The sequence below is a fragment of the Poecilia formosa genome, unplaced genomic scaffold (assembly GCF_000485575.1).
Source record: "Poecilia formosa unplaced genomic scaffold, Poecilia_formosa-5.1.2 Scaffold237, whole genome shotgun sequence".
Taxonomy (NCBI): Eukaryota; Metazoa; Chordata; class Actinopteri; order Cyprinodontiformes; family Poeciliidae; genus Poecilia; species Poecilia formosa.
Window position 1 is genome coordinate 975,549 of NW_006800176.1, and position 24,668 is coordinate 1,000,216.

Consider the following 24,668-nt stretch of genomic DNA (forward strand, 5'->3'; position numbering starts at 1 on the left):
TGAACCTTCAACGACCCAGCTCAACAAATGTCAAATGTAAGTTTGGTTTTGGAGAATTTAAAGATCAAAATGAAAGGAGGTGGCTGTGGAGTAAGTCGCTAATGGTGAGACGAAGCACCCAAACTAAACATGCTGGCTGTTTAAGAAGGAGAATAAGGTTCAGATGAAAATCTAGATTTTCCATCCATCCATCTATTACGTTTCACTTAATCCAGGATTGGGTGCGAGGGGCAGCAGCCTAAGCAGAGAAGTCCAGACTTCACTGTCCCCAGTAATTTGGGGCAGCTCCTCTGGGAAAATCCCAAGACCTTCCCAGGTCAGCTGAGAAACATAGTCCCTCCAGAGTACCCTAGGTCTTCCTGTGGATGTCCTCCTGGGGGGAGGTGGCAGGAGCCCCTCAAACCAGCGGGGTGTCCAGGATGCATCCTGACCAGATACCCGAGCCGCCTCTACTGGCTCTTCTTTGTGTCTCTACTCTGAGTCGCTCTCGAATATCTAAGCTGCCCACCCTGTCTTTAAGAGAGAGCTGGATACCATGCGGAGGAAGCTCATTTCGGCCGCTTGTATCCACGGCCTCACTCTCAGCGTCACTACTCAGAACTTGTGACCATAAATGAAGATGGGGATGTAGATTGGCCCGAGAATTGAGAGCTTCACCTTTTGGCTTAGCTCTTTCTTCACCACAACAGGACAGAACAGGGCTTGCATAACTGCAGACACCACACTAATCCATCTAACAATTCCCATCCCCATCTTTTCCTCATCCGTTTCTTTCTTGTAAAATGTGGGAAGAAGGGGAGAGGGATGAATGGCTGGGACAAAGGCGGGATTTGTACATTTTGACATGTTAGCCTTCTTAGCTGCATCCCAATGATTTAAAATTTGTCATATTTTAGATACTATGAGAGCAAACATCAGGTAGACTTGAATTGAGTTTTGTTGTTGAGCTTCAGCAGCACATATGATGTGTTGTGTCGGTGGCCGTCAGCTTGGATCTCTTTGCAGAAAACGTGCTAGAAAACTGAATAGAAAGGTTAGATGTCATTTCAACATCAAGGTGAATATGTCTTATTCTGCTCTGGTCCATATGGTTTTTGTGAGAAGCAACACTGCAAGATAGTTGCAAGATAGATCTTAATTCTTCGACCTGGCGTATTGCATGGACTGAAAACTTAATATTCATGGCTCACAAATTGTCATCTTCCTCAAATAATGGGCTATGTAATTTTTTGCTAAAAGTCATTTTGGCAAAACAAACCACCCCCTTTTCATTGCCTCAAGATAACTTAGGCAAGAAAATTGCTTTTAGCAAAAAATTACTTAGGCCATTATTTTAAGAAGGTGATGAAATGTAACCTTAGTGCTACACACTCTTGTAAAATATGGAGCGAAAGCTAAAGGAATCCACACATAGTGTACTGTCACCCATAGAAAATTGGCTACAGTGCGAATCCTGCTGTCAGACTAATACATTTTTAATCTTACACCATACAGCCATGTAAATGTATAGGTGCTAGAGGTGCTGGAGGTGAAATTATGTAAGATATAGTAAAAGATGAAGAGGTTATGCTGAAGTGTTACTAGTTAATGTTGTGCATCACCATATGCCATTGAAATGCAAGGTTGATGTGCAAAGGTGTGATGAAAAGCAGCTTTTCTCTGGGCTATTGTGATAGTATTTCTTTTCATACACCCGAGAAAATTAAAATTAAAAAGAAAATGCAGTCCTTTGCCTGCAAAGGGCCTCTGCTGAGGAGTGATGAAATACAACTAGATGCTTTGTGACTGATAAAAGTGCTCTATAAATAAAGCACTCTTTCATGCCACAATTGATTAAAACTAAGATTATGGCTCTTTTGAATGAGTTGGTTCGACAAAGCTGCCTCATTTCTAGAATTTAATGGAAACCTACAGTATAAACGTGCCCTTTGAATCACTGCTTTCACAACAACACTTTCCTGTCAAGTATTCTGCCGCTGTAAAATAGCTTCTTCGGCTCAAGCCTGCAGCTTATGAGTGAGTGTTTCTGGTAGACGTCTGGTAACCATTAAAATAGAAGGACACATATTGCATCAGCAATATATCAGACATTCGCCCCTTTCCACAAACACTTAATTTATCTTTATTTAAAGGTACTGTTGACGAAACAAAAAAGAAAAGCACGTGTGACTACCGATTGACTCGCAAAATGCACGTGTGGAGCCTAGAGGAACTGTGTGGCTGCTGGTTATGCCTTGAAACAGACGCGCAGGTTTTCCCCCAAATAAGTGAGCTGTCAAACCAAAGGGGTACTCGTGCACAAAATGTGGTTGCTATGGCAACACCTGACAGGTGGCGGCAGCGGAGCTTTTGGTACACATGTCAAATGTGGTCATGCGACAAATAGCAGCACAGCTGACCTCCAGAAGGAGTTGTTCACATTGTGAAGAAAGATAACAGAGTGTGTGAGTGTGCATGTGTGTGTGTGTGTTTTAACTTTGGAGGGAAATATTCACTGAAAGCATTGAGACATGACAACATAAACAAAGAATGTCTAAGTGTCACTTCCCGCAATGCTGTCACAGTTGTCAGACAGACCAGTGTTTTTGAAACAGACATCTCATAAATAAAAAAAATACCTCCCCCCCCCATCACTGCATTTTATGAATGAATCTTATGAGATCAGCTTACTTGTTCTTTTTATATTTGTGTAAAAAAAAGATAATTGACTCAGATCTAAATATTAATGTAAACTCACCAAATAGGCCTGGTATCATTTTAAAATTAGTTCCAAATCAAAGGATTTCTTGTCAAATAAAGAGACAGAAAACCTGCTCCCTGCTTTTATTTTCCCCATTAGATTATTGTAGAGTTGTTTTTTCACTACATACATTTTAGGATTGTCAATATGAGGTACATAACCATACTGAACTGACACTTCTACACTAAACGACCAATTACTGCTGACAAAAATGAACGCTAAAGTCTTCCACTGCTTCTGTTCGTCCAACAACATGATGGCCTTACCTATCCGGTCCAGTCGGTCGATGGCAACCGTCTCAAAGGCCCTCCTCATCATGGGATACTCTTCCAGCACTTCATTGAAATTGTCCACCGAGAGAGAGTACAGGCGGCAGTAGGTGTCAGCTCGAACACTGGCTGTCCTTCTGCCTCGGGTCAGCAGACAGATCTCTGGAGGGGAGAAAAAAGGGAATATAAACGCATGACTAGAAACCAGAAAATTGCCCAGACTGACAGATTTTAGGCCGTCAGGAAGTGAGAAGGGCTCTGAAAGTGAAGCACCGCATTGAAACAAATCCTAACCTTTTTTTTCCCCCGCTGAAGAAGAACGAAGGCAGTGAGCAAATATGTGATCCAAATCGCAGTGATTTTCCGTTACAGGAGTTATGCATAATTATTTTGACCAACTAACAAAAACGTGTGTTTGCACTGCACTGACAGCTGTGTTAAGGAAGCACTAAATTTAGAGATGTGCAGCTAAGCTTCATTACTTCACTTGTTCCTCCTCCTTTCCTTCAGTAACTGTTTTTTTTTTACCCGTAGCTCTACTTTTTTTGAGGGCTGGGGCTGACTGTTGTCTTGACAACCACATGCCCTCCTTTTCCCTCGCCTTTAAAGGTTGACCTCCTGTGACTCTCAGCGGAAAAGGGAGAGAATAACAAATCAGAAGAATACTCCATTAAGAAACTAAATAAAGGTTCTGCACTAAAATAAACCGTGAGTGCCTGAGGTATTTTGACATCATTTTATAAACACAACCCCACTCACCATTAGCAACCGGATGATCGTCCAAACAATAATCTCTCTCTTAGAGGTTTGTTTGTTCTTTTTTGGAAAACGTGTGTTGTCTCTCAACAGATGAGGAGTTTGAGAAAGTTTTGTATTACAGTAAAGTGTTTTAGTAAAACAAAACACTGAGCAACAATCTGGTATTACTTATTTGTGCGTAACTCTTCCATCTTCTGCTGAGAGAACTATATTTTAGATTTACTTATTGCTGAATAAATCAAATACATTCTCTGCAGACCATCCAACTGACCCATCTTTACAAATTATAGCACACAGGGTGATGCATTTCTCTGATGGAAGCAAATGAGTTTCTTCAAAATCAGTCAGATGCACAGCTAGGTTATGTGTTTGGTTGGTTGAAGCAAAGTTAAATTCAAATTTGAGAACTTTTGCTTGCTGTAAGCGTTCAGTCCTTTGCTTCATGGAGCTCAAATCTTTTGATCTACCAGAAAAATCTAGACTGATAACCTTGGGAAAAGTATCAGCCCAATTCAAGCTGACCACAATTTGTAAATTCACTAAGGGTTGTTTTGCAAAATGTATAAAATGTAATTTAATTCAGTTTGTTTATATAGTGCCAATCCACAACAAATATCGTCTCGAGTCACTTTAAAAGTGACTCGAGAAATGATTGAAAATGATTTCAACGCAGTCATACATGCATTGCAATTGATCTTAGTTATAAGTTAGTACATGAAGCTCAGCTAACTATTCAAAATAGTTAAAAAATTTTCTATCCAATTGTGGATAGAAAACTGTGGATAGAAAGCACGTGTAATTAAAAACATAATCATTATGGCTCATTTCCCTCAACTGATAAAATATTAAAAAAGTTAATTTAAAATTGCAGTCAAAAATTTTTAATCTTAGATTGCCCTATAAGAGTGAATTTTCACATAAATTACACATTTAATGCAAATAAATACACTTTTTTTATGTGATAGAGTTCGTACAAGTGTCGGTTCTCATTTACCATCATGAAAAAAAAAACAAAAAAAAAAACAGGATACCTTATTTAAATGTTTAGTTTTTTAAAGAAATGGTCACATACCTAATCTCCTTTGTTGTATTTTGAAACAAAAGTGATTTATCTGCACTTAAATACCAAAATGTAACTGTGTTTTGATGTGAAACAAAATATACTTATACAATAAGTTTGTCAAATGAGGAAAAAGTAGGACACCCTGTCCCAAAGTGCAGGAAATGACTTTAGTGAGACGCTTCCTGTGACAATCTACCCGTCTCTGAACTTGCTTGGACGGCCACATCCAGGTGTGTCGGCAATTGATTTGAATATTTTTTTCCCAGATATTCTCTTGGGATCTCTTTAAAATCTATCCCACACTCACAAGCTGCTGAAATCTGCTGCCCAAGGGCCTCAGAGAGCTTTTCCAATCTCACCATAGTGTTCCCCGTCACGTCAACAGCCAGGAGCAAACCGTGTCTGAAGATTAAGCAAGGTAAACCACCTCCAAAATGCTGAGTAACAATGTTCTAAACATGTACTCCTCATGTGATACGTCTGTGTATAAACTGAGCCATATTTAGTGGGAATAAATGTGTACAATTTACTCCTCAATAAAGATCCAGAAAGATCACTTTGGATGTTACTCGGGTTATATTGTAGTGCTACAGATAAATCTCCTCAGCATATTTTCAGTTAGGTTTGCCGCATTTGCTCTATTTTGCATGACATGCACTAATAAGAGCCTTTTTGAACATTTCAGGGACGCAATAGTGAGTGAGAACGTTTTGGCGCTCCACTTTCTGTGTGAGTTACTGTTCGCAAACTGGTCAAGACATCATTTCATAAACCCTCACCTGGGATCTTTGTGGTCTCTCATAATGCACGCATTTGCATATTGCCCGCATCATTAGTGGCCAACGGGCAGTGCGTTGAAAGGATAATAACGCTAATGAAACCACGAGGGCTGAACAAATTGTTCATACCACCAGGTGGCCAGTTGTAGTTCACAGCGCCATCCTTAAAGACGACGACGAATGCAGAGAAATACTGGAAATTCAGAGTGGACGTTAACAGGAACATGAATTTTCATGAGCACATCTCGGACCCATTACCTTTATCCCTCTACCAGAGGGATAAAGGTTTTGTTTTGTTTTGTTTTTTTTGTGCAAGACCAAAGCATTCAGAAAACAATATTATGTATAATATATTATATATATAGAAAAGTAAAATATATGATATATAAATTAAAGCCTAACCCCAACCCTCAGCTTTGCATTATCTTCATGTAGTCATGGCAGGTGAACAGGATATATAGCACACTGGGAACTAAGAAAGCAAAAGTTCTATTAAAGAAACTTGAATCCAGAATTAATGGATAGTTTTCATAATTTGAAGAACAATTGCAGCAGCTGTTTTGGCACCTTTTAGTGTGAAGGATTTATAGCTGGAGTTATTTGTAGCATATGGAGATGTCCAATTACTGGCTGCAGATTTTGATATGGCCCATATGGGCCGTTGAACAGGGAGGCATTAGAAACAAAGGGCGGTGGTGCAAAATAATACAACTTCACCTGCACAAATTTTCTATTGCTTTTTGGAGTTTGAAGAGTTGTTAATACGTAGGTATTGTTGTTGTGGCTCATTCTGTGCAGAAAAGAGCAACCTCCTCGCTCCGATCTTATTGATGTGTTAGGATGACCAAGTCAAAGTCCAAATCTAGAATCTGCTAAGATTTAAAGATGGATCTGTACAGATGCTCTACATCCAATCTGGTTGAGCTTCAGTCATTTTGCTAAGGTGTTTCTGCTAAAAAAAATTCAGTACTCAGCGAAAGATTTGGATTAAAAGGCAGCAACTCTAAAACATCAATATTATTAACTAATATTATGTCATAAAAAAACTTCTTAGTAAGCTTAGAAAATGACCTTAAATCTAAATCTGGGGACTTGACTGAATTTAGACTTAACTAACTCTCCCACCTACTTTCCATAATCTGCTGGTATCTACTGGTAATAGAGGACACAGGTTACATTGTCGCATTAAACTCACCATTTATGCACACTTCCACAAAGTGATTTAGTGATTCTATCCCACATGGTACATGGTGATCCTGCTGTCCCTCCAATCCAAGGATAAAAGTGACGTCTTCTTTGTTGACAGGCACAGCTTATAAACTCCTTTTATCAGACATCACACATGGCTCCATAGACACAGTTCCTCTAAGCTAATTAGTTATTATTAATTGGATGTGCGTGCACAAGAGCATGCTGTGCACTTGGGTTAATGCAACAGTGCTAAGGGCATCTTTCACATCAGTGAACTCTGATCTGCTGCAGTAAGGACCCGATGCTAACGATTCAGCACACAGAGTTTAACTACAGGGTGTTAATAAAAAGGTCATGTGACCATCGGTTCAGAGCATCTGCATGTTGGGTAAAGTCAGGGAAGAATCATTTAGTATGAAATCAGCTGGAGAAGGCTAACGTGTTAGCATTTCAAAATGACAGGGTATTGTTTTGTTTCACAGCAAAGTATGGAAATATCAATTTTAGGCGCAGAGAATTCAGAAAGCAAGCCAGAGCAATAACGATGCGATAAAGCGACGCACCGCCAAAGTAGGAGCCGTCCATGAGCTTCATGCCGATGCTCCCTTTGGTCAGGACGCTCACCACCCCGTGCTGAATGAAGTACATCTTCTTGCCAATGGTGCCTTCTCTGATGATGTAGTCTCCTGGCTGGAAGACTTCAAACCTCAGCTTGGTCAGCATGGCTGTCACAAAGTTCGGGTCGGCGTTGGCAAACAGCGGCATGGAGGCCACCAGCTTACGGCAATTGAAGTTGACAATTTCCTAAGAGGTGAAGACGGAGAAACTGAGACCATAACGCATGTGTAAAAATGCAACAAAACTGAAACGGTGCCTTTACTGAATCACAGTTAATCCTCTAATACATTAAATCACAATTGATCTGAATTAGATCTACCTGGTACATTTCAGCTGTTTCCAACATTCATTTCAGCTAAGCAGAAAAAAACAAAACAAAACTATTTTTTGATGAAAATTCAAGTCACACATGGCTTCTGCATGCCTTTGTATGCATAAAAAGAGGAATATTTGCAGACTTGCACAAACAGAAAAATATATCTTGGCTTAGGGTCTTTTTAATGAAGATGCCAGAGAAGTGTGCAGCTTTCTTTAGCGGTTGATCCACCTGTTGCTGCGCACTGCTTACCAGCTGGCTTAAAAGACCCAGAAGCTGCTTACAAGCTTTCTGTTTGAAATGAAAGAAATCGCATCCTGTTCTGCATTTTTATTTTGTTTCAGATCAACTTGATCTTTGAATGGGGTTTTGAAAAAAAAACAACAAAAAAAACAAAATCAAGAATGACAGATTGTCTCACAGCTACAAACAACCTGTATTAGGTCCACATTTATCAGAGTTTATACCAGGAATCATCATTAGGCCATTTCTGGTTGACTAGGGTTGAGGTCGGGCATATTGCCAACTCTTTCTGTAAACCTTAAATATTTAATGCCAAACATTATCCCAGTGTGAAGCAAGTTATAAAAACTTCTCTTGGGGTGAAAAAAGTAAATCTGATTTAGTTTTAATTAAACGCCTGGAAACTGCGACCGAATAACGGCTCAAATCCAAACACTTTTGGTTACATTACCTTAGCACTGAATATTCAGCTTATTATCGTTCATCTACAGCAATTTGAAGTTTGTTTGAGTTACTCTGGTCTTGTGGCTGAAAAACTTTTTTTTTTTTTGTTGTTGTTGTTGTTTTTGGATATGTGGGAACAGACATCTAAACAGCCATCAACCTATCCATAGAAATAGTATGACTTTTCTCGTACTTCTCTCAGAGGCTCGTTTAGCTCCTCCAGGATGCTCTCCTCGTCGAACATCTTCCCTTGGTATCTGTGCTCGTAGTAATCGTGGATTTTCTGTCGGAAGTCAGCCGGCAGTTTGTGGAATGACATGTACTGCTCCACTTGCTTGTACTAGAAGATGGTGAGAGTGGGGAGAGGTTGAAAAGAGGAAAATCAGATGGATGGATCAATGTGAACAGGGATTAGAGACACAACTGTCAGCAGTTTGAGAGGTTTATCTGGCATTACGGCCATCTTGCCTCAGTACGTATAAGGACTTATTGCCTTCCTTTGTTTAAAGATTACTTATCATTGTTTGTTGTGTTTGGAAGAATAAATATGGATTCTGTTGACTATCAACCAATTAAACTAAATAAAAAGGAGTAATTTTTCTTCTTCAAACTGCTTATTTTAATCCAGAACTTTTGTTTATGTTAACATGTGACACGATCACTTTAAGCTGAAAATGAATGAAATAAACAAATACATAAAAATAAATAAGTAAATAAACCTTGGCCATTTTGTTGAGGTTTTGATTTCAAAATGAAGTTGCTATGATTTGCTGGTTCATGGTCAAGTTGGTTAATTAGCTAATCAGCCTTCATGCAATTATCTCTACGCAACTTCAGCTTCAAACCATGCAGCCTGCGCTGAAACACAACATTATGCATCAACACTCATCAGCTCTTGCTTTGCGTTTACCAATGTCAGCATCAGTAATGACATAATTTTTTTAACATAAGATAGAAATGTCCTAATGTTACATTTTATTTTCTGATGTAGAACTGGGAAATTCAGATTTCATGTCACAGACATTTACTGAAAATTGAGTAGATCGTGAAATAGATTCCTCTCCCCTTAAAAGAAGAAGCTGTAAACCATACTTTTCCCCTTATTGATGAGTTCAATTTCCTGCTCACACAAGGGCCGCATGACCCAGATGTGTTATGGAGAGAGAAGCTATAATAAAAGTGTTAAGGAATCACGACAGCGCTGTGAAGCCCGTGAGAATTTATTCTGCTTCCCTGTGTTTAGAGAAATCAGCTGTGAGCTGTGACTGTACATGGTAATCACAGACGACCTCACAATTTCTCTGGATGGCGGTGACATGCACGAGTTCTTCTTCTTCTTTCCTCTCTTCTTTTTCACAGAACAAATGCGCATTAAAATATACTGACGATCCTTCTTTTCATACATGCAAACAATCCATGATCGGATTTATTTCATCGCTGTTGGCAAGGTTGTTTTTCCTGTGTGTGTCACAAGTTGTTACACACAGGAAACACAGCCATTGGCCCTTGCCCAATGGCTGCTGGAATAGGACCCAGAACTTGAAACCTTGCAAGAATAATCGTGGTTGGATGGATGGATGAACAGAAAGTTATTATTCTAGTTAATGTATTGATGTTCATAGGAAAATGAAGATGTGTCTTATTTATGCTGGAGTTGAAAAATACATCATCTATGTATATACAGCCTTGCAAAAGTATTACTTTCACTTGAACTCAGCGGCTGGCTCCGGGACCCTCCAGTGAGCAAATCTCAGTGGAGGGTCAAATTAAACTCAATGGATCACATACTGACCACAGTTACTTTCATCCGCATCAAACGGTACCTTAATGTCTAGCTCTCCTAACTGACCATATCACATTTCAAGCCTGAATACGTTCTGGAAATAGCATGCTGCTTAATCTACTCTGAGGCTTCCAACATCAGGGGAAAACTGCTTGGTGTCATTTGGGGGGAGGGGGGGGGAAGAATTGTGCCATTCCTGCTTGTTCTTGGCATACAAATGGTTCCAAGATATTCTTTATTTATAGCAGGAGTGTGTGTGTGTGTGTGTGTGTGTGTGTGTGTGTGTGTGTGTGTGTGTGTGTGGTCCTTGCAGTTTTTATGTGCTCCACCTTCTAGTAAATACAAGGAAGCATGAAGCATTCTTGTGGTTCAAATATCACAAAAATGTGTGTTTATGAGATGTGCCTGAATGACATACAACAGCAACAACTGAACCTAGCTGGATCATGTTGTTCAGCTGTGCTACACTGTAAAAAAAAAAAAAAAACGTCTCTAATTTATGGTAAAATATCAGCAGCTATGGTTGCCAAAATGTTACCATACAACAAAAAGCAAAAAAACAAACAAAAAAACCCCAATAAAATCCATATTTATATGGTAAAATTCTGCTGTCGGTATTTTACCATAAATTAGAGACTTTTTTTTTTTTACAGTGCACTATAGAAAAGTCACTAGCTGAATATTCATAAAAATGCCACACACACACACAGAAGCAAAAGTCAAGATTTACATTCTTCTTGCCAGAACCTCTGTTCGAGAATATTAGAGAAACTATCAGCTGGAATGAGGTGACAATCTGATTTCATATGAATGTGAGTTGTTTTAAATGTTACATAAAGTTTATGTCTCTGTGTGTCTTGTGTGTGAAGCAATGTGAGTCCACCATCTTTGCTAAAAATCACAATAACAAGATATTTAAAAAAACTTATCTTTTTACATATTTTTTTTAAAAGATAAGATTATAAAAAGAGAGGAGAATTACAGTGGTCTCAGTATGTGTGTGTGTGCGTGTGTGAGGTGGTGGTGGGGTCCTTTCCCCTTAAACGCGACAGTCATCGACACATGCACTCAGTCTTGAACCTTCCCTGTCTAGGAAATTAAATTTATCCACACTACAAGGTGACAAATGATTTAGAGAATCAAATGGAGGCTCGATCCCTGTGTTCAGATCGCAATATCCTTATTATAGCGCCGACTCAGAAAGACATTGATTTTCTCTCTCTGTGGGACCGGCTTCACTTACCATGGAATATTTTTTGCAATTTAAAAAGGAAAAGAGAAAAAAAAATATCTTGAATAAAGTATGATTTACTTTGTCAATTTTTGGTCTGTTACTCTAATTGTTGTCTCTTTTTGTATGATTAAAAAAAGACATACAAAAAGATGTCGTGTGTAATAGAAATATATGACATAATATTTCTATTACACAACTTGTGCAACATTTGGTTGATCATTCATTTGAAATCGCGCCTGACGCTTTGTTTCTCTGAGAGGTGGATCTCGTTTAGGTGCGTCTTGTTCGGCCTGCTGTGTTTGGGGACACTGAATTCACATGGGCCTCAAAATTCCAGATATGCAACAAAGTCCTTCCTGCTTGCTGTGTGTCTGTAACAATAATGATGTGGCCAAGTTTGCAGAGCATCCACCTCATTTAGCTAAAAATGGGGATAAGCTGGAGGACTTCTATTACGTGTTTCCGGCCACAGGATTCAGAGTGTGACAGTCTCAATTAAACTGGACTGACATCTCAGTGGCTGGTGGAGAAGAGGCGATCCGCTGGGTTTCTCAGCGTGAGGCTCAGATTAGTGGCCATGTCACTCAAAGCAAAGGGGATGAGGCTGAGACTCATCTGACCTCCCATTTTAAGCATTTTTTTTTTAAAATAAATATAGTAAATGGCAGAGTTCATAATAATGTCAGGAGATTATTACGATCAACGCAGTTTAAGTCTTATGAAATATAACTTTGTGGCCCAAAATGAACATAAAGTGAACTCGAAGCTTTCCGCAGTCGCTGTATGAAACCAGCCAATTTAATATATTTGGGAAATTAAATCAGGCCCTCTCAGCCTGTGGGCTTAGCAGGAGGCAGATGCAGCAAAGAGGGTTTTTTATGGGACATACACCCCTGAGTCGGTGGATTGTAAGTATGATGCATGGCTGTCAGTGTGAGCTGCCGCAGAGGGGAGAAGTATAAATTGAATTGGGAATTTTATTAATGGTCCATGCTTCTGAGCATCATGGCTCAGGAAGTGATACATATATATATATAAAAAAATATCTCCTGTGTTTGTGTGTGTGTGTGTGTTTGTCTGTGAGGAAATTTCCTGGAATTTTAACTGAATTGTCTAATTGATTGAATAATTTAGGATGAACCGTGTTGATAAATGCACACAAAACAGAGTTTCTTTCAAAGAAATCCACACAAAACATTGGCGGAGGATCCGCTTCCCTCTGGATGAGCTGATTTATTTTTTTACTGAGACCAGTGAAGACACAGTTACACGAATCTAACCTACTGAAAACAAAAGCATGCCCCAGTTTTCTCTTCTTCAGTTTTGACAGGAAATTCTTATTCATGTTATGTTTTCAAGGTAATATGAAGATGATTTAGTAACAGACTTTATGGGGTTGAGGTTTATGTGTGAACTTTATGTGTTTGGAAAAATGCCACCCCTAGCGAAGCATGACGGTGGAAGTTTGATCCTGTGGGAATGATTTTTTCCCACGAAAATAACTCTGGGAAGAAAACATGATCAAATACACGATAAAGAGGTGTAACTGTCAGAAAAATTGGGAGATTTCATACGGAGTATGGTGTCATAAACGCTGCAAAGAGAAACATTTGCGTAAATTAAGTTTTTCTAGATGGAGTTGAGGTTTTAAAACCTTCGTATATAAAGTGATTTTATATTGATTTCGCCAATAAAACTCTTAACATATTTTAAAATAGTTTTGCACAAATGAATTTTAATACATTTTGCTTAAGTTTAATTTGGGATTGGTGAAAGCTAAAAATAGTAAAAACATTTTTCTTTTGCTGAACTAAAGTAGAACTTGTTTTTCAAGATCACTGCTTCTGTCACGAGAAAATGCTATTTGTGTTAATGTTATGTGATTCAGTTTTTAAAATTTTACTCTGATTGATTAGAACATGATCTGATTTAGAACATCCTTCACTTAAACCCAGTGGAAAGTCAACATTTGAACTACTTCCAAATAATTGTCTTGGAGCCGTTTTTACTGAAGAGTTCAGATGCAAGGTAAAATCAGTGAACCTCTGATCAAAACGGGAGACGACAAAGCAATCAATAAAACCTAACCCATTGTCCCTTTGAGGTTTTGGGCTTCTGGGGAAAAAAACAAAACAAACAACAACAAAAAAACAAAGATATAACTTCTAAATTAAAATTTTAAGCGTCCAGGAAAAGTGAAACAGTGTTCATCTTCATCAAGGTAGGCCCCGGAGGACCCGTGTCTCCCGTCTCTCAACTATGAAGGGGAGTGTGATGGGGGAGTGGAAGCAGGAGTGCAGTTATGTAATGGCTAATGCCCCCTGTCCATGTGTGGTGTCCCTGGCAGCTGCTGTACTGCCCAACAGCGCAAGGGCAAAGTGACAGATGAAACAGGAAAGGGCTGGTGGCCTGGAGATGGAACAAGGGTTGTGGAGAAATTTATCAGGGAGGAAACTGGTCTCCACTACAAGGAGGGGATGACAGAGGGACAATAAGGTTTGCTAATTGTAGCACCATTCTTTCTGTAGCACTACTTCAGAAAGTCACTTTAACACAAACAAGAGCTAAGTGCCATTACCTGCAACTTTATAACAGTCCTCGGAGCAAATGTGTCCCACAAATGTTACTGGACAAAAACAAATCGTTACTTTGTCAAAAATAAAATATCAAAGCCATATTGTCATAGTAAAATATGCAAATAGTAGAAAAATGTGCATATCCATCAAGGTCTTTAGATAAGACAGCTGAAAAGAATCAACAGAACCAATTATTAAGTTGAATTTTTATAAAGAATTTTCCCAGTCAAGGTTTTATTGTGAAAATTGTTAAAAGGTAAAGCTCTGAGCCAAAAAATATTAATTCACAAAATAACATATTTACAGAACTCAAGGAAGATCCTGACCATCTGGAGTTGTGCTTTCAGTTCATATCATATGGAGCAAAATGAACTAATTAGTGTTTCACGGATGAAAACCAGCTGGGAAAGCACCACTGAAGGAAAGGCAGCGAACAAAGGCCATGAGCTAAATTATGAAAAGACAAGAGTCGTATTTACCTGATGTTTAGCGGTGATTTAGTTGGCCTTTCTTTTTTAGTAGACAAAATTTGAGTAAAAGCTAAATAATTTAAAATTTTGATAATACGATTAGAGAAACTAGCTCATGCATAAGTCCAGCGCAGAACACAAAACTTAAACCTCAATGGCAAGGGAAAAGTGAAAAGAGTGACAGAAAAACTAGTGCTCTAATTATGTGATAAACTAAAGAGATTAGCTTTTAATTCAGACCAAAATCTAAACCTATTAATGATTCAGAGGAAGTTACTGAAATGAGTTGTTAATAGTTTTAACAGTTCTAACAAAAGTTAGGAAGATAAGCATTGAAGCTGGGTTTCATAAAATAAAAAAAAAGACATTTTCTTCTAAGGTAGTTTGAAAGTAATGAAATGTCTCCATCACATCAGAGAGAAACCCAAGGAATCCAATATGGCAGCTATTGATAAAAAAAAGCTATGAAAGTAAAGTCAAAGAATTAAAAAAAAAAAAAGCATTGGTTAGAAATCTTCGACCTTGTTTCTGTTTCTCTTTCCATTCTGATCTCAGACTAACCATGTAAATCGGGCGTCTGACTCTGAAAAAGCAGGAAACATTTGGACTTGTTTGCTCCGCAGGGAACCTCAGAAATCCTCTCATTCTTTCACCCGGAGGCCCTGAGCCTGAGCTGATGGTAACTATCACAGCTGTTATTACATTTCTGTCTTAACATGGCTCACAATGCCGACTGTTTACTTTATGTTGAGTCAACACACGTCTGCGCTGTCGTTAGCATTTACACTAACTGTATATAATTCATCTGTTTCCCCTCAAAGTTCAGTTCCAACCCAGATCCGTTCGGCGCGCCGTTCCTCGTCGGCTAACGATGGACGAAAACAGCCGTGGGGCGATCAGGGGATCAATAGGTTCGAGGATGACTTGTGCCAGTTCATCCTCCTTGCAGGGTGTTGCGTCTCTGTTCGTTATTTTTTTCTGCGGCGAATCACAAGAGAACAGGAAGCGACGGCTGTGTACATCACAGCGCTGACAGAGGAGAGCCTCGAGAAACTGACAGAAAACAGACACCGGCTCGGAGTCAGCAGCTCTTTCGCCCTTCCTTTCCATTTTCTCTCCAGTCTTTATTAAACACAGAACTCTCCCTACAGCAGGAGGACCTCCTATTAGGCTTACAGCCCTAATGTTAAAGTGTTCAAGTGGAAAGCAATTATACTGCTATTGTACTGCAAGTTTTTTTTTTGTCCTCGCTCACACAATGAAGCCAAGGGAAGGCTTCAAAAATGGATTAACTGGCATAGTGACAGAACAGCTAGAAACAGTGAGCATTCCTCAAGTGCAGTTTAGGCACTGTGATGCAAAATAAATCTGTCGTTTAGAAATACTGCATGTGATGTACAAGGAGAATATGAAAAATAAAGTCAGGAACTTTTAAAATATCCCTTGACCACACAAAGTTTATAGAGCTAATAAATATGTAATATATGCAATAATATATTATAAGTGGGTAAAGTGAAAATGTAAAATGAAAGGGGAAGCTGGGTTTACAGGTTTAAAGCAGGCTTCCTGAGACTGTTTCGAGAAGTGATGATGAATTTGTGGCTCGGGTTTCTTTTCTGAAAGTCAGAGTCGAGAAGCTGGTGGTAAACAAACCAAAAACTGCCTCCAGGTTTGCAGGTGGCACCTTTTTTTAAATGATTTTATTTTATGCTTTTCTGTGAATTGAACTGTGGGAATTTAATTTAGGTTTAACTCAAACCCAAAGGAGGATTATAGGAACGATTAGTGATAATTGTTAATGACGTTTTTATAAATGTGCTTTGTCTTTGACCTGCATCATCTCGAGTTTCGCTCAAAAGTTTACATACACTCATCCTAGGAATGGCTGTCTTATTCATTTTGGGTTGTTTTTAATTATTAATTTGAGCCATTATGTCTTCAGGGTCAAATGGTAAAAAAGAAAAAAAAAAGTAAAAACATGGAGGAAAATTTAGTGAATTAGTTGAAATTCATTTGACATAAAATGATATTTTATCTCTCTTATACATGAAAAGGATCTGTTAAATAGGTTGGTTCCCATGTTTACTCAGTTTTTAATCACAGTTCTTACATTTTCAACAGGATTAAAGTAGTTGAAAAGTGTTTTTGTCTTGTTAAAACAGCAAACTGCATTATTTTTAAAATTTTTAATTTTAATTTACAATGGATGGCTACATTCACAGTATTAGACTTCACTTCAAATCAACAAGTAGATAGTTGTAACTTGGACACAGTCGAACAAATAAACATCAAAAATACCTTTGAAACTGAAAATCAGGCTTTTGGAAAAGCCTTGACCTCAGTCCTGTTAAAATATGGAGAGTTGTGTTTAAAAGATGGATCCTCACCAGGAAAGCAGCCAATTAAAATCAACTGTGTCGCTTATTTATTTATTTATTTATTTTTGCCAAGACTTTAAACGTACATCCAGGCTACATTCGTAGCTACAAAAAGCACCAGTTTTTCACAGTTTGCTTCAGCAATTTAACCAGATAAAACTGGAGTTGTATGTAAATATTTGGATATGTATATGATTCTTAATTTTAAGAGTTGATGAGCCTGAATTTCAAGCCATTCCTCCTAATGAGGAGTATTAAAAGAACCTCTGATCACAACTACATCATGCTTATAAATGTTATACAATGTAAACATTGGTGATCTGTTTCATTTTGAAAACCAGTCCAGCCACTAGAGTCAGTACTGCATTTAAACGGGGTTATATCATAACCTTAAAAAGCAAAACGAGATCGCCGCAGACTGCCTCGAACACTATCAATCAAGAGCAACAAAATGAGCAGAATAAATCTACAACATGATTACAGGAGAGACAGGATATAATTGAGCTTTTTAGGGTTCAGAGGAAAGGACCTGTTGTTCTGATGCGTTTGCTTGACGTGCGGACGGGACAGGCTGCAGGATCTCCACATCACCCGGGATCTGAGGGAGCTAACAAGTCACAGAACACCTCTGGCACAGCGAGGCTGTAAAGCAGAAGCTCGGCCCCCTTTTCCAGCCTGCAGACTCCACAAGCTTTGATCTTCTGCTGGTACAAAGAGGCCAGATGTGTGCTGGTCCGGCGCGATGCAGACATGAATATCGGACTAATGGAGCAGATGCTGCTTCCATCAAAGTCCATTGGTATCAAATGAACTATTCTTTCTATTCATATCAAATGCCACAACTTTATTCACACTGTTGGGCAAATAAACAGAAAGTGATGCAAATGGGGGCAGTACTGGGAGGGTCACAGCCTGATCTGCATCCTAAGTAATTTACACACAGACTGCAGTAAAAAGTTGTTTTTATTTCTCACATAGAAACTGATTGCAGCTTAGTATTAGCTCAGACATTAGTCAGTTTTGAGAAATATGTCCACCATGAGCAAATGAATAATTGGATAAAACAATCCCAACAGCAAATGGCTGGAGAATAACATTCTTAATATCTTGGTGTATGACTCCCTTTTTCAATTTTTGTTCATTCTAAACCCTGTTTGGGTCAGATTGCTCTTATAAGATAGATCATGATCTAATCGGGCCAAAAGACATTACTTGATGGAGTTATTTAGTCACATTTCTTACAGAAAGCTATGAGGAAAACAGAGAAATTGCTTTAAATTGTCCAAGCAGGAACAAAATGTCCCACCTGGTTGATATGCAATGTCGAAGGCAGCTAGAGACGACAAACGGTACAAATGGGGAAAGGGGAAAAATGAACAGCCCCTGACATTAAGTATGTTTCAGGTATTACTGATCAGACAGAGAACAACAGGCAGAGATAATGCCATGATACACAGTTTTCACGCTTGATAGTTCGACAGACTCGGTTCGATTGGGGACCAGAATTGCAACATTTGCTATCACGCTGCACTGTGTCAAACCTGCTCGTGGTGCGATAACACCAAGAACTACTGAAGGAATCAACACGAAAACCTCCGAAGAAGACATGAGCGCAGCTTCCATCTTTGCAAAATGTAAACAAAATTGGAGTGTTGTCAGATTTTGGTGGTTGTAGAATTATTCTTTAGTCTTGGGTTAATTTGGGTAAAAAAAAAAAAAAAAAACATGAGCCATTTCTCTCGCCACCCTAATACTTACTCTTGTTTAGGCTATATTTACCCAGAATACTCTATGATACAGTTCGCTTCCTGCTTTCTTGATTTGACAAACAAATGGGAAACTAGATGACAAACCCTGAAGATGAAATAAAGTTACTTCTGCTTTAATTACCAATATGAAAGCGACCGAGGCAGAGCTAGCGCTTTTTCTTTTTTTTTAGTAACGTCTGTTTGAGTTTCTAATAGTGAGGCTCTGTGTTGAATCTTTGCTCTTAAGTGTGAACCTAAACACAAACACATGGGTCACTTGAGATGCTAGGTAACTGATTTGCAGCAGCATCCCTACCTTTTCCTGGTACTGCCGCCTCGATGAATCCAGAGACTGGATGAGGGCGGTTGCGTGGCCAATAAACATGGCATAGCAGGTCGCTCCCACAATCATACTGAGCATGGTCAGCCAGATGTCCGACATGCTCTCTGGGGCTTGCCTGCCGTATCCAATGCACAGCATGTGGCTCATGGCCTTGAAGAGGGCGAAGGAGTAGAGCTCGCTCCATGAGTCGTTCTGTTGGAGAGTGGGGAGAAGCTGGTTAGAGGTAAGTAGGTGCGTTTATTTATTTATTTATTTTTTTGGTTTTAAGTCAAGAGAGCCAATCTGATGAGGTGTCGTACTTTTATTCCCTAGCGGGGAAGCAGCAGCAGCAGCAGCAGCAGCAGCAGCATGTACAAGTGTGACTGAAGTGGTGAAAGAGAGGATGTATTAGGAAATGGAGAGGTTTTATGGGTGAGAAATTCCTGGCGAAGTCTGTAGCTCTGCGTCTGCCGAGTGGTTCGGGTTTCTTAGGGGGTCTAATCATCGTCACTAAGCAGCATTGCCTCGTCCCGGCCGAGAAAGAGGACATAAAAAGAGAGTTGTTAATGAGGAGTCTGCACTGGCTTCTCCGTTTCTCCTTTGATTGGTGCTCGGACACTCAGCCGGCCCTAATTCTCTCATGCTGGACTCATTAGACAGCCCTTCACTGGCACCCCACTTTCCCTCCTTAAACAGCTGCTGTGGGCAAACCGCCTGAAGGTTACCTACGTGCACGAAGGGTGATCCCTCGAAAAGCTCGCAGGCCCTGAAGCCAGTGTTTGATCGGGTAGATTCTTATCTGATTTGTGTTTCTCCAGCCTAATTTGCATTGAATTTGAGATTCAAATGGGCTCGGTTTTGAAGAGGGAGGAGGAAAATATGTTTTGCGGAAGTGCAAATGGTTGAAAATTACCATGAAGTAAAGTGATCTGAGATGAAGTGAGGAAATAAAAAAAAAATAAAAAAAATAGATTTCTGTAAAACAAACAAAAAATAAATAGATAGTGGTGTGTTTTGAGCCTTGAAGTCAGAGAGTGGCTCATCCTGGTATTGGAAAATAGAAAGTTAGAATTAAAAGCATAATAATAAGCACAACATTAGTTTCAGTTACTCTATCTGTACATTTGTTTTGTGTTACAGTGCTGCTATTTTCAGACACAATTTGGGCACCCTGCACCAGACTGAGGCTCACTTAGGCTAACACGGGTTGGGAAAAGATGAAAAACTGCTGTCAGCATGCTGCAACACCGCAGGTGGATAAATGTCAGGATTAGGAACCTTTCACGCCGAGAGAAGGCACAGAAATATGCTTCCTGATTCAATCGGCTAAATCTGGCTGTCTCTGTTTCAGACGTTGTGATTTTCCTGTCCAGCACTGGATTTCAGAGCAAAGTGCAGGCACAAATAAGTGCACAGTAATTGAATGAATGTTTTTGTCCCACTGGGATCTGATTTAAATTTACCAAACATGACATGCAACATAAATGAAAGAGAGTGATGCAGAATAATGCAACCTTTTAGCGAAAAAATAAAATAAAATTCCTGCTCCTGGAGCTTTTTCATACCATGTCTTGTGTCAACCACAAACTTAAAGTGGCAAACCAACACAAATTAGCAGGAATGCTATACGTGGATAAAATCCAACACTTGAAGACACCATCTCCAAAGTGACCCTTGTTGGAGGCAGCATCGCCTTGTAGGGATTTTCTTTTTGTGTGAGTGTGTTGTTGTTGTTTTGAAAATAAATAAAAGTTGGAGGTGAACTACTACTGTAAATCTTTACACCCCAGCAGGAATTTTTACTTTTTCTTTAGCAAATTAATGCAGTTAAAAAAGATTCCAGAAAAATGAAAATTGCCACCAATGTTAGCTTCTACTTCCACAAACGTACCGCTGACAGTTCAAAGGTTAATTCTCCATGTCATTTTTTTTCCTTTTGTATTTCTAGAAAACGTTTTTTTTTACGGTCACCAAGGCTGGCATTTCGAAAACTTTAAGATTTCTTTCTCAGTTTTGTAGAACAGCGTCACATGAAAACAAAAATGTGCTCCGACATGGCCTTACTTCCAAGGTTAGCTCGTTAAAAACACAGCAAGTTTAGATCGTTTGAAATATTTCCCACTGCCAGGCACTGTAGTCGCAATTGTGAACAATTTAATTGATGACTGACGATTTGCCTTCTGGAAAGCAGTCCCTTATTAATTCTCAGCAGCACAACAAATATGCATATGTAGATTTTTCTGAAGTCTTCATTTACCTGTAACAGTTTGATCATAAAACTCTATAGGGGAGAAACTCTCCTAGCAGAAGAAAGCAGCTGAAGAGTCCCTTAGCGTATAAATTTGAGTTAACAGCTGATTAAAGCCGACAGATTGCACAGCTGTCTCTTACTGTAGGAAATTACAATCTTCAGAGTAACACAATAAACTAATTCTACAGAGATACTACCTTGTGTGAAGGCGGGGGGAGCGAGGAGGCAGAAAAAAAGCAAACGAAATTAGTTCTTGTGTTCCATTTTATTTGCTATCGGTCTTCACTGAGCTGCACAGATGATAGCTAATTGTACATAATACATTTAGGGAGGAACACAAAGGGACTCTGGGACATGGATAATGCATGGTGCAGTCGGGTAGTGACTGTAGGTGCACGCCGGCGCGCTCGTCTGGGTGGCGGCTCTTCCACTCTCTGGATCTATCCGCTTATGTCGGTATGCGACTGTGCGCTTGCTCCGAGTTACGGTGGGCAGCGTTTCACTCTGAGTGTCTTAAAACCGACACGGGGAGTTTGTTTTACTTCAAAGGACACACATTTACAATTTTAATATGTAAACATCCATAAAAAAATAGCTTGTTTAGATTCATAATTTAGAGCCACCGGGCCCATGTTTGAGTTTATAATTCAAAACTAAATGGGAACAGCATCTGAAGATAGCTTGCTGTCTGCTGGAGTGTGTTGGAAATGAAGAAGGTTGCACAGAACAAAATAAAAGTTACTTTGATTTAAGCATCACAGTAATAACTTGGTGTCACTTTGAGTGTCCAACATAAATATTAAACTAATGAGAAAAACACAATGATATTGTGATATAGTGCATTTTGAAAGTATTCATAAGCCTTGACTTTTAATACATTTTGTATGCATATTTTGTAAGTAAGCCAACAGAAAGTTGTGCTTAATTGTGACGTGGAAGGAATGGCATGCATAATTGTCATTATTAATTTTGTGAACATGAAAGCTGAAATCCGTTGCATGCATCTGTTCTAACTCGTGTCGTTGCTTTGCAGAAACGATTGGCGGGCTTGTGGTTTATTTGTGTGCTGTCCAATCAGATTTCAGTATCTACACGTTGCCAGGGTGCAACCTGGCTACATTCAGTAAGCAACATACCAGGAGAATAGTTATTTTAATCACCATGTGGTCACTCAGGACCCATCTAAATACACGGTCTGAATGATGCATTTAGAGCAGGAGGCTTGAAATCCAGTGTTATGTGAGATGCATGTTGTTTTATAACTTAACCGTGATTATAACGTCACCATTGTCTACCTTTCTGCTGTGTTCCTGGTTCCTCATAATGCTGATTGTTCACTAACGTTCTCTTACAAAAGAACATTAAAAAGAAAAGTTTTTTTTCTGTTGGAAATGTGGTGATACGTCTAACCAGTAATACAAACAAACAAACAAAAAAAAATCAACCTAAAAGATTCTTATTGTACAGATAACACAGTGGTAACAGCCTGAACTGAAATTATCCGATGAACCTACTCACATTTGTTGCGCTTGGTGAGGTTTGATCACATTTAAAAACAGACTTTTTTTTTATATCGCTTAGCTTGCTGCATTTTACAGCTTCACATCTGTTTAAGCCCTGAAGGGTTCAAGACTGGCAAATAACCCAGCAGGGCACATCACAGCTGCCATTTTGTGTACTTTCAGCAAAATGTAGTTTCACCCAGGCAAGTGGGACTATTTGTAGTCCAAATAAAAAAATATTAAAATAATAATAAAAAAAAACACCTCCAAAGGTATAATCTTGCACAAATAGAGGTTTTCCTATAAAGTAAACCGGTTAATATGAGTTTTCAGGTTCTATAGGCCCTAACTTCTGCCTTGTAAAGGGTTAAATACCAAACACAGAAGTGGAAAATAGTTAGCTGAAGCGCAACCATGGCCATTTTGTTTTTTTTTATGATGATGATGATGATGATGATGTAAGCTGCAACCAATATGATTTAAACTCAAAGCGTCTTTTCAAATCTGGTTGTGCCAAGAATGAAGAAGACATTTCATTTTCCACTGTGGAAAGTCTCTCCAGAGATGAAAAGGTTGATAAGCTGATAGACAAATATCACTGTGGGACAATAAGGTGTCTGATCTGAAAATCACAAATTTTTACCATTGCAATCAAAGATAATCTATTATAGCCCCTGACCATGTGGCATGCAGGATGTTCACCAGATGGAAAAACCTTCCACTGAGTCAGCAGTTCTGCTGAATAGATCACTGCCTTCTCCTGTGTTCTCTGTAGATTCAGGATATCACTAAGGACGCGTCAAACCCTGAACATAAAATTTACCTTCCATAGGCAACAACAAGGCATTGTAGTTTCTAGAGCACAACAAAATTGGACTGGTGTCCTTAGTGATAAATAAATAAGTAATTAAATAAATAAAGTCTCAATCAGTCCTTACAGTGCAGCAGATAAGCTCCGAATTAATTATCATTTATATAATCCATGACATTTAGGGTCCAGTTATTCAGTTTGGCTCGCCGGGTTGCACTGCTGCAGCTTACAGCAGGGAAAGCATCCAGCATTTCAGAAGTCTGTCTGAAACTATAGTGTCATTGTTATCTGGTGGATCCTGGCCAGATAACACACAGCAACACCTTCACAAACAGGCCTTACACTTTCTACTTATTCACACAAACCCTGTCAGATCGCCTCAGAAACCGAATAAAGCGAGGATGCTCTTACTGACTTTGAAAGCCTGAGAGTGTTTTTAAAGTGCATCTCTGGGTGACTGAATAAAACATTAATGCATAAACAAATTAGCTGTTACAACAACTCTTCTTCTTCCAATGCAGTAAAATAAGTTGAATTCTAAGTGGAGCGTGCACATAGGAGGAGGAGGAGGAGGGAGGCAGCAGCTTTATTCTAATGTCACTGACTGAGCAGCCAATAAGCCTGAGGTAATGTTGACTGGGGGGTAGGGGAGGGGGGGGACTCCACCTGTCATCATGCACATAATACAGAGTCACTTACGTAACAGACCATGGAGATCTGCTTTGTTGTGATGACTGAGCTGTTGAATCCTGCATGTTCATATACTGTTTACAAGTCAACAGTCGCTTCTCAAAGTGTTAAGAGGCCGATGTTCACACATTACAGAAAGCTCCAAAGTTGCACATAGCTTAAGGAAGGAAACACGGGTTTGAGCCCAGCAAATGTCCAGCAGAGGCAGGCAGACGATCGGCCTGAGGTGAACCATGAGGACCACAGGGAGACGGGAGGAGGGAGTAGAAAACCGCTGACGATTTTTCCAACACTGAATTCTGTTGGTCTGTTACATAAAGTCCCAATAAAAGCCTTGATGTTTGAAGTCATAAAATGTGGGGGAAAAAAAGTTTCAGTGGTTATAAGTATTTTTGTAAGGAACTACATGCGCTGCTGCAGATAAAGTGTTTGCACCATTTAGTGACATTTGGCACGCAAATGTCACAGAGCCGTGTGGAAG

At 39.3% G+C, this 24,668-nt stretch overlaps 1 protein-coding gene across 1 annotated transcript in view; it reads right to left on the minus strand.

Moving 5' to 3' along the window:
• Window positions 1-397: 397 nt before the first annotated feature.
• LOC103149856 (potassium/sodium hyperpolarization-activated cyclic nucleotide-gated channel 2-like) overlaps window positions 398-24,668 on the minus strand; it is a 37,288-nt gene continuing 13,017 nt past the window's right edge. The window contains exons 4-8 of the mRNA XM_016680217.1: window positions 18,928-19,146; window positions 8,616-8,762; window positions 7,365-7,605; window positions 3,007-3,171; window positions 398-600 (exon numbers count right to left, since the gene is read on the minus strand). Of these exons, the coding sequence (XP_016535703.1) occupies window positions 398-600; window positions 3,007-3,171; window positions 7,365-7,605; window positions 8,616-8,762; window positions 18,928-19,146 (975 nt within the window). The remainder of the gene's footprint in view (window positions 601-3,006; window positions 3,172-7,364; window positions 7,606-8,615; window positions 8,763-18,927; window positions 19,147-24,668) is intronic.